This window comes from Anolis sagrei, chromosome 4, assembly GCF_037176765.1.
Source record: "Anolis sagrei isolate rAnoSag1 chromosome 4, rAnoSag1.mat, whole genome shotgun sequence".
In the NCBI taxonomy this organism is placed as follows: Eukaryota; Metazoa; Chordata; class Lepidosauria; order Squamata; family Dactyloidae; genus Anolis; species Anolis sagrei.
The window spans coordinates 12,613,261-12,626,711 of NC_090024.1; the positions used below are offsets into that span (position 1 = coordinate 12,613,261).

Sequence of the window (13,451 nt, forward strand, 5' to 3'; positions counted from 1 at the left end):
GTGAAAGGTGTCATAAGGAAAAAGAAGCAGATTTGTTTTCTGCTGCCCTGGAAACTAGGACTCAGAGCAATGGGTTCAAATTACAGGAAATGAGATTCCACCTGAATGCTAGGAAGAACTTCCTGACCATACGAGTTGTTCAATAGTGGAACTCTCTGCTTCGAAATGTGGTGGAACCTCCTTCCTTGGAAGCTTTTAAACTGAGGCTGGATAGTGGATAGCCATCTGTCAGGTGTACTTTGATTGTGCTTTTCCTGCATGGCAAGGGGTTGGACTAGATGGCCCACGTGGTCTCTTCTTATTAGATTATTCTACTCTATTCTGTTCTATTCTATTGTTCTTATATGTTGTTGTTGTTGTTGTTGTTGTTGTTCTTCTTCTTCTTCTTCTTCTTCTTCTTCTTGTTGTTGTTGTTGTTGTTGTTGTTGTGTGCCTTCAAGTCATTTAACTCCCCCCACTATCATCATCATCATCATCATCATCATCATTTAATTACTTATTAATTGCTCTTCATCCAAGATGCTCTAGGTGATTTACAAGCTAAATTGTAAAGGATAAAAAATACATACATATGTATTTTTTATGCTGGCTATGCTGGCTTTCTCAGGGTAGATATGTAAATACTAGATATGGTGCAGATTTGGACCAGAGATCCAATTAAATATGGACTTCAGAACCAAATTAGACATATGATCTCATGTCGAACAACATTGGACATGGGATCATGACTTTGCATTTTAGATGTGGTTTTTAATTTGTTTGATAGATTGTTATGAATTTTAATTGCTTATATGCTTGGATTGCTTATATTTATGAGATGTGTTTTATTTTTTACCTATATGGCATTGAATTTTTTGCTGGATTTGTAAGCTGCCTTGAGTTCCCTCTCGGGTCAAGAAAGGCAAGGTAGAAATGAAGGAAGTAAATAAATAATAATAATACGAGATGACATGTATCATGATTATTCTTTGCTGCTTTATCCACTGAACAATTCAAGATCTCTGCTTTGAAAACTAAGGAAGTAGTATGGATGGGTGTGGGATAAGTCTTCTTTTCTGCAGACTTCTCTTGCCCTCCCAAGTGATATCGCTTCAATGATTTCATGCAAGATGAGTGTGTATGTCTAACACAGCTATTTCTTTGAAATATAAAGTTCAAGTTCCATTATTTGTTTCCTGTTCTTTTCTACCTTCTGCCTCCTACAGGGAAGCTTTTATGTGCCATCTGAAAACTGTATGCAACATGCACATAAGTGGCATAGAGATCTTTGCTTCATGCTCTTGAATGCATATAGAGGGCTTCATGTGTATTATGCCTTCATCAAGAAGGAGATTCCCACTTTACCACAACTGAAGTTAGGTAAGAGGACAACTGGGAAAGCTAAGAAGTTCATTTGAATTTTATTTATAAACATGGAATTCACTTAAAATCTCAGTAGAAGCAACAGCATTTAAATTAGGCTATTGGGCATTATATATAATAATATAATATAAATAATGCTGATGTAAATGTTTTCTCTTATATAGAAGGGCAAAATCAAAATTGGCTTTTTCAAGCTGTAAAAAGTTGAGTTGTGGATACAAAAGCTTGAATGTACTTAGCTCTTACAAACCATGTTGCCAGTTGTTCATTGGAACTTTCACCACAGTTCTTGCAACAGACTCCTTACATAGCAGGCAGTTCATTCAATGTGGATCATTTGCCCAGTGAAGATAGATGCAGTTTGTTTGTTCATAACTTTCCAGAATCAACAGCTTTCCTCATAATCTGGGAAATAATGCATATTCCATATAAGCACCAGGAGTGAGATAGCCTTTTGGTGCTGTGGCAATGAAAGAAGTAAGACACTGGTGAATTTGGAGTCAGCAGAATATGGATATCATGCTTCTGTAGTTGGCCAATGATAGATTGAAGATACTAACAAATAGCTTTGCGTTTTTTTGGGAAGGGGCACCACCAAATATTCACTGTTGTCATATGGCTTTATGGACTATTTAAGATATCTGTATTTCTTGGAGTTTGAATGGGAAGGCAAATTCCATATGTATGGTGACTCATGCATAAATTGCATATGATCTTATCCAAAGACAGACTGTTTGTCTGTCTAGCTGTCTGCCTGCCTATTTATCAGTATCTCTATTGGGGAGCATTTGTCTTTTATTTAAGAGGAAGTGTAGTATGCATGTGAGATAGCTTGTGTTTCAAAAGTTAGGAATAATATGTTTACTTAATTTGAATACTATGGCTGATACTATCCTATATCATATGTTCTAAAACAGTGTTTTTCAACCGGGTGGTCAGGACTCCTGGGGGTGAGGGGGGGTGAGGTGGGTGCTAGAGGGGTCACCATCAGAAAACACAGTATTTTCTGCTGGTCGTGGGGGTTCTGTTTTGGAAGTTTCGCCCAATTCTAACATTAGTGGGGTTCAAAATGCTCTTTGATTGTAGGTGAACTATAAATTCCAGAAACTAAAACTCCCAAAGCTCAAGGTCTACTTTCCCCAAACTCCACCAGTGTTCACATTTGGGCATACTGAGTATTTGTGCCAAGTGTGGTCCAGATCAATCATTTTTTGAATCCACAGTGCTCTTTGGATGTAGGTGAAGTACAACTCCGAAACTCAGGATTAATGCCCACCAAACCCTTCTGATACATCCTGCATATCAGATATTTACATTATGATTCATAACAAAATTACAGTTGTGAGATAGCAATGAAAATAATTTTATGGTTGGGGGTCACCACAACATGAGGAACTATATTAAGGGGTCACCTCATTAGGAAGGTTGAGAAACAGTGTTCTAAGAGGTTCTAAGAAATTTCTCTTTTAACTACCTCTACCTGTTAACTATCATGCTTCTCCTTTGCTTCTTTCTAGAGGATCTTGCTGTTGAAGAAACACTTTCTCAACTTTCTGCAGAGTTGCAGGTACTTATGCATGTCTATAGTGGGATATACGCTCTTACGAGAAAGGAAATAGAGAAGGGAGAGATTGTTAAGAGTCAACAATCTATATGGAAAACCAGGCTTCCTTAGGTAAGAGTGTATTCTTGGACAGATTTGGCCTGAAAAACATAGTTTAATTTTAGAAGAAAAAAAAAACCCTCTCTGACTGGATTAGACATTCTGGATCAATTTTCCCCCTTCCATAGCAGTATAGACATGTATAAACTGTCATAGGGACATAGGAAACATTGGAAGCTGCCTTCTGTTGAGTCTGAGCAGTGGCCCATCTTCATCAATGTCTATGCTAACTGTCATTATGTCTTTAAAGTTGTAGTAAAGGCTTGTTTCTCACCTCGTGGGGAGTCCTTGTATTTCTTTTGTAATCCTCTATCCTAACACTAAACCAGTCACACTAGCTTCCAAACTCATAGGAAATCACATGCCCTCACAAGTGTATTATAGTGTTGTGCCACCTAAGGATGTTCCCAGAGTATAGGAGCAATGTCTCTGTCAACTTATGCCACCATATTACCCTGAACATACAGAACCTTGTCTTATTTGTCTTATTTTGTAAAGCAAGCAGGGTAAAGTCTGTACCTTGATGGAGACCACTAGGTATGAAACCATCAGGGATGTCCAGATAGGCCTAGAAAAAGAAATCCTAGATGAAATCTTGGAAATCTGATATCAAGATTTTTACTAATTTATTATGAAACAGCTTCCCATGGCCTCTATAGATAGGTTAAAATGTTTTATGTTTTAAAACTTACGACCTCATCACACTCACCTAAAAAAGCATTCTAGGATGCTTTCACCCTGTCTTCTGGATGGAGCCCCACACCAGCCATCGCATGATGCCATGTGACTTCTGGTGTAGGTCCCACCCCCAACCAGAGTGAAAGCATCACCAACGGCTTCCCGCACAACACAGGGGGCTTCCCATGTTGAGCTACCTCCAATGGAGCCAGCACAGGTCCTCCACAGAAGAGTGACACTTCCCCCATGTGATGGTTAAAGCATCACTGAGAGGGAGCTGTGTGCTGGGCAACAGATTCACCCCGTTGCCTTTCTCTTTTCTCCCTGATGACGCCCTTAGAGTTGACCTTAGTGATGTTACAATATTGAAGTTACAAGGGACATTAAGCATGATGTATCAAACATCAACCTCCATTTATACATTTATCTGGGTCTGTGTGTGCTTTTGCATGCATGATTTAAAAGCAAACAAAATTGTTCCCACCAATCTGTTATGAATTCAGGAAGAATGTAATTAATCATTAAAATATATACTTAAGGAACAGAATGTAACTATTCCACCAATAAGCAAAATGTTTCAGCATTTGCTTTTTTCAGTTGCTTAAAATACAACAGAGCTTATACACAGATACACTTTTCAAGGCAACTGAGGACAGAAGATCTGGCAGCCGAGACTTTTCTCTGGCCCATTATATTTGAATGCAGAGTGTCCATTTAATTGATATGACTGATGGCTTTTGGTAGCTTTTGATACATCATCCCTAATTTGTCTGCTGCTGGAAAGCTTGCTGATTGCACAGTACCTATTTATTGTGCAGCATAAAGACCTGGCCACACAGAAGCAATTTTTCAGCAGCTTCCATATCACATGTCTGAAATCACTCTGCAGTTATAAATAACCAGGACATGAAGAACAAAGAGAGCCCTTTCCCCCATATCTCTGCTTGAAATATGTGCATTTGACCAGGCACAACTGTCTAATTCTGAACTAAAAAAGGAAGTAGGCTTTTCCACCCTGCTGAGAGAAGCAAAGCAAAAAAATATTGCAGATCCAGGAGAAAAGCTTTGAGGTGCTTCATAGATGGAGCAGTGCCATCTCGTGGAAAATAAGTTACTAGCAACAAAGATAATTCTCTACTTAAAAGGAAGAAAAGAAGGAATAGAGGGGAAAGAAATCAAGTGACACCTTTTAGACTAGCTGACTTACATTTGGCTTGGACATTTATGCTTATCAATCCACCTTTTTGGATGCAATAGAGTGATATTGGCATCTTGAGTTGTAATGCATATTTATTAGGGCTGGGCGGTTTCGTTCGTTAATTTTGTAATTCGTTATTAATTCGTTATTTTTTTATAACGAAGTGATATTGAACCATTCAGGAGCAACTAAAACACGAAACGAATTTTTTCAATTCGTTTCATAATTGTTTCGTAATTGTTTTGAAATCGATTCGTAATTGATTCGAAATCGTTTCGTTATTATTTCCGCATGTCTGGTGCAAGTTTTAGGGTTGCTGTTTGTTTTCTCAGTGAAAAAAAAATTATCACACTAACAGTCAACAACAGAGGGAGAGGGAAGCTTCCTGTCCCATTTGGAGGTTTTTTTAGCGTATTGCACGATCGCGCCCGCCATTAACGAATCGATTCGTAATTGTTTCGAAATCGATTCGTAATTCGATTCGAAATTTCGTAAATAACGAAAAAAAATTAAGGAAAATTTCGGAATTCTTTTAAAAATTGAAACGCAAAACCCCCCTAAAAACGAATCGAGTTTAGAAACAATTTTTCCGTGGTTGCCCAGCCCTAATATTTATACAGTTGTGGAAGTGGGATAGAATGCAATAGGATTTGAATCTGGATTTCCTGAGGCTCAGTTTGACACTATGCTCACCTGGGGATGCAGTAGGACAATCCAGTTGTATATGTACTTACCTTTGTCCTTTTCTTTTATGTTCTTTTACCTTTTGGGGGATCAACACAATGAAGAATGACATTGGGTACATCTTCACTGTAAAATTAATGCCTTTTGGCACACTACTTTAACTTCCACAACTCAATTCTATAGAATGCTAGGAATTGTAGTTTGGTGGGACAACAGCACTCTTCGGCAGAGAAGCCCAAAGACCCAGTGACTTGACGATATCTATTTTTCATTCTCCTAGATGCTAAACAATCCTGAAAAGATAGCAGAGCAAATCAGCAAAGACCTCGCTTGGCTCTGCTCCCATCTTCTGGCCCTCTGGACCCAATTTTTGGAGATTGTAACATTGCATCCTGATGTCACAACCAGTCTTGTTCAGGAACATCATACTCTAAGGGTAATTATGCCTAGCAACACTCAGAACAAGAAAGTCATAATGATAAGAAGATGTTGAGTACGCTATTTATGTTAGGTGGAATCATAGGGTTGCCTTATGTGTCTTTAGATACCCCAGGTAACTTCAGTGTTGGACTGAAGAAATTCCTAATTTTTATGAAAAATATATTAGTGCTTCTAAGTAATCAGTTGAATCTTGCTGGAAAAGAAAAATGTGTTAACTTATTAAGACATTAATGACTATTCCACAGAAAGCCTTTTCTACTTGAAAGTGGCTTGATTCGCTTTCCTTTGTTGTGGTTCCCAAATGAGCTTAGTGATTGGTTCAATGGTATATGACTGGTTTCATACCATTACATCTATTTTGTTAGTTGTCAACTGGAATAGAACACTTGAATCAACCAAACTGATGCTTATGTTGACTAAGGTCTCATCACATTTACTAATTTAAGTGTCCTAGGACACTTGCCAGTCAGCTGAGGAATGGACACAGCCCATTACACAATGTCCCTCAACTTTCAGCAGAGACCCTGCCCCCAATTGGCATGGGAGTATACTAGGACACTTCCTCATCAGCACAGAAAGACCAGCACGTTTTACCCCAGATAGGTGATACTTGCTGCCGTAACAGCATGGAGGGTGTATGTGATAAAGTCTTTACTCAATTCCCATTTATTCAATCAGCTCTCCTTGAAACTAACAATTAGATTTTGTCTTCAGCACAAGGGCATAGCTTACAGAGAAAGTGAAGTTCCAACTTACTTCAACACTATAGAGTTTGGGAATGGGGATGCTAGTTCCACTCAGTTCCTTTGTTGTAGGTCCCAAAGGAAAGGCTGATGTGGTTTGCTCCCCCTCCTTAGAATCATAGAATCAAAGAGTTGGAAGAGACCTCATGGGCCATCCAGTCCAACCCCCTGCCAAGAAGCAGGAATATTGCATTCAAATCACCCCTGACAGATGGCCATCCAGCCTCTGTTTAAAAGCTTCCAAAGAAGGAGCCTCCGCCACACTTCTTTACAACCAGGCAGCCAAACAGAGATGTGATTGGTCACTAGGCTTTGGAAGCCAGAGAAAGTCATCTCTGAATTACTGCAGAGGTGATGTCTTAAATAGCAAGAGCATTATCAATTCCTAATGCTATTCCAAGACATATTGCTGCTGTAATTTAAAAAAAAGTAGTGGCCTTTTTTTAATCTTCAAAAATGTGATTTGTGTGTTAGAGAGATGATCCTTCCTTCACTTCACATCACTTTATTATTAGGAGACCTATTGGTTATAAGATAGATTGGTGATACATAAATGGATGGCTGGATAGATAGATATCTTTTTTTTGTTTTGATAATGTTATACATTATCTTCTGTCCACCAGGTAAGAAGATTCTCGGAAGCTTTCTTTTATGCTGAACATCAAAAGCTTGCTGCGTTGACTTTCCAGGAAAGCCTGTACGTACTTCTGGATTTATTGTTTTCACAATGCTGTGATGATAAGCAATAGTCGTTGTTTCATCATTCTGTATTGATAAATAATTCCATGTGATAGGGTTTTGTCCTTTTTTTTTTATCTTATTAAAAATGCCAAATGGATATTTCCTTGTAACAGAGATCATACACAATATAGCAGAAGATAGTTGAGTTGTGTATGTAATTTGCTTATGCTACCATCCAAACTCTTTTCTACCCTAATGTCAAGACATGTAATTAAGTGTTTAATGATACGACTCTTATTGAAAGAGTGCCAACTTGACTGTTGGCCTAGGATCTTGGGTGACCAGTTTTGAATTCCCACTTGGCTATAGAAATGCATTGGGTGACCTTGGGCAAGTCCCCATTTGAAGGCATGTAATAATAGTTTTATAAATTAATTCTCACCCACTGAATCACTTGTTGATTGGTGAATCAACAAATAGGTGAATCTTGTGTATTTATTCTGTCTACAGCAGAAAACATGAGTAATAGAATTCAGACCTTTGTCTTTTAAAGCAAATATACATCTATATCCACTTGGTAGTCCCAACAAGAACATACTCACTGAGTTCAATAAGCCTACTACAGTTAGGATCAGTAATAGGATTTTTATACTTAGGATCAGCTATAGGCTGGTTTTCCTTTTTTTGGAAATGTATCCAAATGCAATCATTCCCAATGAACAGAGATGCTTACAACAACATAAGCCAAATTTGCCTCATACCTCTTCAAATGCATCATTCAACTAAAGGGAAAATAGACTTTATACAGGGAAAGTAGACTTTACATTAGTTTTGTTAAATGTAACACTTTCTAAAAGTAACTTAGGAGGTTCTGTTGTGTTTTGCTGAACAGTATCCAACATCATAACCAAGTTTCAACGGATGTCCGAAACTCTGAGTACCTCACCAGCATGCCACCTTTGCCAGTAGAGTGCCTCGACATCGATGGAGACTGGAGCACACTACCCATTATTTTTGAAGACCGATATGTAGATTTCCCCTATGAAGGTGGGTTATATGCACATTATCTGAAATGTGTGTGTGTGTGTGGGGGGGGGGGGGGGTGTAGGGAATATTCAAAACTAATTTAAACACAGTTTTAAAAAGACTTCTGATGAATATTAGTTTAGTGAGAATTTTTACAGTTTTTATTCTCTGTGTGAAATACTTGTATGTCTTTTTGACTTAAAAAATGGATTTTACCTGTAGAAAACTGCATAGTTTTGCATAGAAAGCTGCACAGAAATTAATCCTTGATGTCATAGAGGCAAAATCACATGATGTGAGAATATATTTGTGTGTGCCAACTTTAATATGAACCTATCTAAGGCTTTTCTTGGCCATGTTTCTTCACCCTTTGAGGGTGAAAGAGTACAATTTACCCATATTGAAATGGCTGAGTGATTATTTGAACCCTGATCTCTAGAATACTAAGCCAACATTCAACTTACTATACCATACCATCTCATCTTTGTGTGTGTGTATCAGAGAAAGACAAGAATATAAGTTTCATACATTTTCATGCACTTGTTCCTCTTTTCCCCATCCTGTTACAAATAGGATTTCCCACCTTTTGCACCTCTTTGTTCCCAATTTCTACCTTTTCAAATAGAACTTGGAAAATTGCTGGGACTCATATGTCACTTCAGGCAAATGTTAGAAATTAGAAATGGATCGAGGCTTTCCTTTTAAGCAAAAACAATAGATATTATGGGTAGTACATATAGATTAAGAGATATTAGATTTTTAAAGTGAGTGCTATTCCACATGTTTGTATGATATTACCAAATGACTACTAAACAAAAAAAAGTTTCTTATCATGCAAAAGCATTCAGGGAAAGTTGTGAAAATCTTTTTTTTAAAGAGATTGTGAAGGTTAGCAAGATTTCTTGGAAATACTTGGGAATTTGCATACACTCATCCTCAAGTTTAAGATAAGCATTTGATTTTACTGAAACAATTAATTTTCTAGTTGTGTGTACATTTTTGTGTGTTAGATTTATGCTTACTTTTCTTTCTTTTTCAGTTCAGGACTTAGACATTTTGTCAAATGATGTGGCTTCTGCTATGGATAATTCACAAGTGGACTTAGATAAAGATGGGAATATTTCTTCAAACAATGACACTGCTTTGGCAAAGAGAGACTTCAGGAATGATGTCCCATTCATCATCCATACAGATAGGATAAATGGGAAATCAATATACTCCTGCAACACTTCACAAGGTGATTGTTCTATGGTCAAGAGTTCCCAGGATCACTCTTCAACTCAGGTACACGCAATGAGTGGAAGTATCCCAGCACATGAAAATCAAGTCAAGTTAGCAAGTGATGGTTTGCAATTAGATCTCCTTACAGATTCTTCGGAAGGCCTTAACCCACCAATAGAATTTTCAGAGAAAAACAACAGACTCAAGACAGAAGTGGAATATTTAGACATGCATCCAATATGTAATAGTTCCCACCAAAGAGAACCAGTGCTAGTCATGACTTCCATGTATGACGGTGTCACATATGAACATCTCAAACATGTAGAAAGGACTAAACTAAGACAAGAAAATAAAAGTGATTACTGTGGGTCTACTGTCATCTCAGACAAATTCTCACTAGAAGAACAAAATAGCTGTGAGAAACAATTTGATCAATGTGATGAATCAATATTGCCGGCTTCGGAAGGCTTTGATGCAAATGAACAGTTTGGATTACTGAACCAAATAAAACAAGTTGAGGGGGTCAAATCTTTTCAGCAGGAGCAGAGAATGCAAGAGTGTGAAGAGTTTAGCTCCAGATCAGGGGCCATTAAGAGATCTTCATCTCTAATTTCAGACTCGGGAATTGAAAGTGAGCCAAGTTCTGTAGCATGGTCTGATGCAAGGAGCAAGGTCTTGGACTTGCCCAGTGATCGTGAGATCCTTCACCAGCTGGTGAGAAGGCATGCGGCTCATCGGAACTCCTTGGAAGGCAGACACACTGAAAGCAATACAAGTTTGCCAAGTGGCATACAAGCCTCTCTCACCTCAATTAGCTCCTTGCCATATGAGGAGGAAGAGGGGGAGGTGGAACCCAACAAGCTGACAAAATCTATCTCTGCTCCTCAGATCAGTAGTCCTGAGGAGACTGTAGAAGACATGAATATATCCAAACATATTCAAACCATTGCAGACATTGCTGAGGGGCCTTATGTAGAAATAGGGTATGCCGGCATGACCTCCACATGTCAGAATGATGGAGAACATGAAGGGCTGCCACTATCTGTTACTGCAGTGAAGTATTCACAATCTTCCTTTGAACAAAATTGTGAAAGTTCTCAATACCCTGAAGTTTTTGAAGGTAATCCAAATATGAACTGTCCCCTGGAAACAGCAGGAGTAACTGTGATCCTAAAGCAAAGTCAGGATTCAGGTGGAATTGAAGAACATCAACTGACAAACAAAAATAAGGAGGACAACTTGGGAAGCATAAATGACCATTTGGACAGAAGTATAACTCATCTTCATGAATACTCGAATGATGTAAATGTGCAAAGAGGTCACAGTTCATATTCCAAAGATGTGCAAGCATTCTCAGGATGTGAGGCTAATGTGTCAGACTTTACTTGTACTATGCCTGTTTCATCAGTGGTGGTATCAGGTTCCAGTTCTACAAAAGGGTCTTATGGTAGCCCATTTGATAATGGCAAAACAGCATCATGTGGTGAAGTAATCCACAATTTGCAAGAAATTGAACTGGACAATACATCTGAGTCTGGAACCTCTTGTGCTGAATCAGAAAAGAGAGAGCTCAAAGGAGTGTCATCAAATAGCTCAGGACTGCATTCTGTGGTACCAGAGACTCTGGTACTGGAGAGCAAGAAGGCCATTGAAGGAGTCAATTTATCTGTTTCTTGCACAGCTACATGTCTTCCTTTTTCTTCTGTTCTCAAAGAGAGTCCACCAACAGCAGGCTTCTCCTCCAAACAGGTTACCTCTCCTATCACACACCAACCAGTGGGTTCCTTTGGGGTCATCTCCAGTGATTCCAGTGATGTGGATGAAGATACCAATGAAAGGATGATTAGGTATGGATGCACAAGTTTATTTGTGTTTATTTTAATGTTCCTATCTTTCTGCATAATAATAATCCTCCAAGGTGAGCTAAGTAAATGTCTAAAAATGGAGAAATCTGTAAAAACTAGTATTCATAAATCCAGGCATCCCTAATAAGGAATACCTGAACAGGAATGATATAATGTCATAGGAGACTTGTGCAGGGAAGTAGTAAATTTATAACTGGTAACCTGAATTGTTAGAGTTTGCAATGAGCTGTTCACATCTGAATTTTAGTGATAGAAATCTTGTTTTCCCAGATCTTGTGATAGCAGAAGATTTTTCTTGCCAAATGTGATTTATTAGTGTATTCTCCAGTTTTTATCAGGCCAAAGAAAATTTTAAAAAGGAGCTGAAGACTGAAGGATATCTGTACAGTGACTTATCTGTACTATCTTCTGATATCCCATATTTCCCACCAGAAGAAGAGGAAGAGAATTTTGAAGATGGGATTCACCTAGTGGTCTGTGTCCATGGACTGGATGGTAAGCAGTACTTTAAAAGACCATGAGAATTATTGGGTATCTGAGAGTGTGGTGTGGAATTAGAGATAACATGCTTTTCAACACATTGTGTAGAAGAGAATGGAGCCACAGTAAAACTCATAGTAGAATTAAGAATTACAACAAGCAGTGCTTTAGGTGTATATACACTAAAACACAGAGTTTGGGAAAATACTTTAATGAAGGAAGTGAGTATGTATACTATAGATGTGATGGGATGTCTCCCTTGACTGGAATATAGCAATTGATAAGAGAGGGAAGAAGGCGAAGTGGAGTGACATTGCATGTCAAAGATAAAGTCACTTGTTCTGATGTCTATGAGCATGATCAAACTGAAGCAGTGGGAAGGATTTTGGTAAAAAAATGTCATGATTACTACCTGAAGACTAGATCTGCTCAGCACAGGCTTTCCAACAAAAAGGCAGAACCATTTAATACCCATTTTGCTTTCTCTAAGGAAACAGCGCAGACCTTCGGCTGGTAAAAACTTTCATTGAACTGGGTCTTCCTGGAGGAAAGCTTGACTTCCTGATGTCAGAAAGGAACCAGGTAGACTGATTATTTTTCAGAGATTTGTAGTACATATCCCTTTCTTGAAATGAAAGGCTCCTTTAACCTAAGCAGAAAGGTAAAGAGACACCAGTTGAATCTTTAGCCAAAGGATCTACAAAAAGTTAGCAGTGCTTTCAACCCAACTTATTTATTTATTTATTTATCTTATTTACACCCCACCTTTCTCTACCCCAAGGGGAACTCAAGGCAGCTTACATGTGGCACTTTCACAGTGCCTTAAGACACACAAATGTTAACTTAAAATAAATTGAATTAAAATTGATACATATTAAACATAAATAAAATTCATTCCAATGTTAAAACCACACCATCCAGGAATCAAAGTCTAAAGCCATTCCATAATCAGTTGCACATATTCCAGATTAAAATTCTTGCACTGCGATATTTTTTAAAAGCGTGCTTCCAGAGCCAGGTTTTTACTCTCCTTCTAAAGCAGTGGTTCTCAACCTGGGGTCCCCAGATGTTTTTGTCCTACAACTCCCAGAAATCCTAACCAGTTTATCAGTGGTTAGGATTTCTGGGAGTTGAAGGCCAAAAACATCTGGGGACCCCAGGTTGAGAACCACTGTTCTAAAGGCTAGGAAGGAAGAGAGCTGATCTAATATCACTAGAGAATGAGTTCCACAGCACAGGGATCACTACTGAGAAGGCCTGTCTCTCGTCCCCACAAGTCGTGCTTGCAAAGAAGGTGGGACTAAGAGCAGGGCCTCCCTAGATGATCTTAATATCTAAAATGGTTCATAGGGGAAGACACTAGGCTTGGGCGGTTTCGTTCGTTAATTTCGTAATTCATTATTAATTCG

The 13,451-nt window shown here is 38.4% G+C and overlaps 1 protein-coding gene across 4 annotated transcripts in view; it reads left to right on the forward strand.

Annotated features, from left to right (window-relative positions):
* Positions 1–13,451, forward strand: part of FAM135B (family with sequence similarity 135 member B) — a 477,503-nt gene that overhangs the window by 132,539 nt on the left and 331,513 nt on the right. For all 4 annotated transcript variants that reach the window (XR_010909793.1, XM_060775909.2, XM_067467274.1 and 1 more), the window contains exons 8-15: positions 1,206–1,359; positions 2,880–2,929; positions 5,866–6,021; positions 7,393–7,466; positions 8,343–8,497; positions 9,516–11,544; positions 11,891–12,057; positions 12,533–12,624. Coding sequence is in view for 3 of the 4 variants with exons in the window: in XM_060775909.2 (XP_060631892.2) it covers positions 1,206–1,359; positions 2,880–2,929; positions 5,866–6,021; positions 7,393–7,466; positions 8,343–8,497; positions 9,516–11,544; positions 11,891–12,057; positions 12,533–12,624 (2,877 nt within the window). In the remaining variant the exon portion in view is untranslated. The remainder of the gene's footprint in view (positions 1–1,205; positions 1,360–2,879; positions 2,930–5,865; positions 6,022–7,392; positions 7,467–8,342; positions 8,498–9,515; positions 11,545–11,890; positions 12,058–12,532; positions 12,625–13,451) is intronic.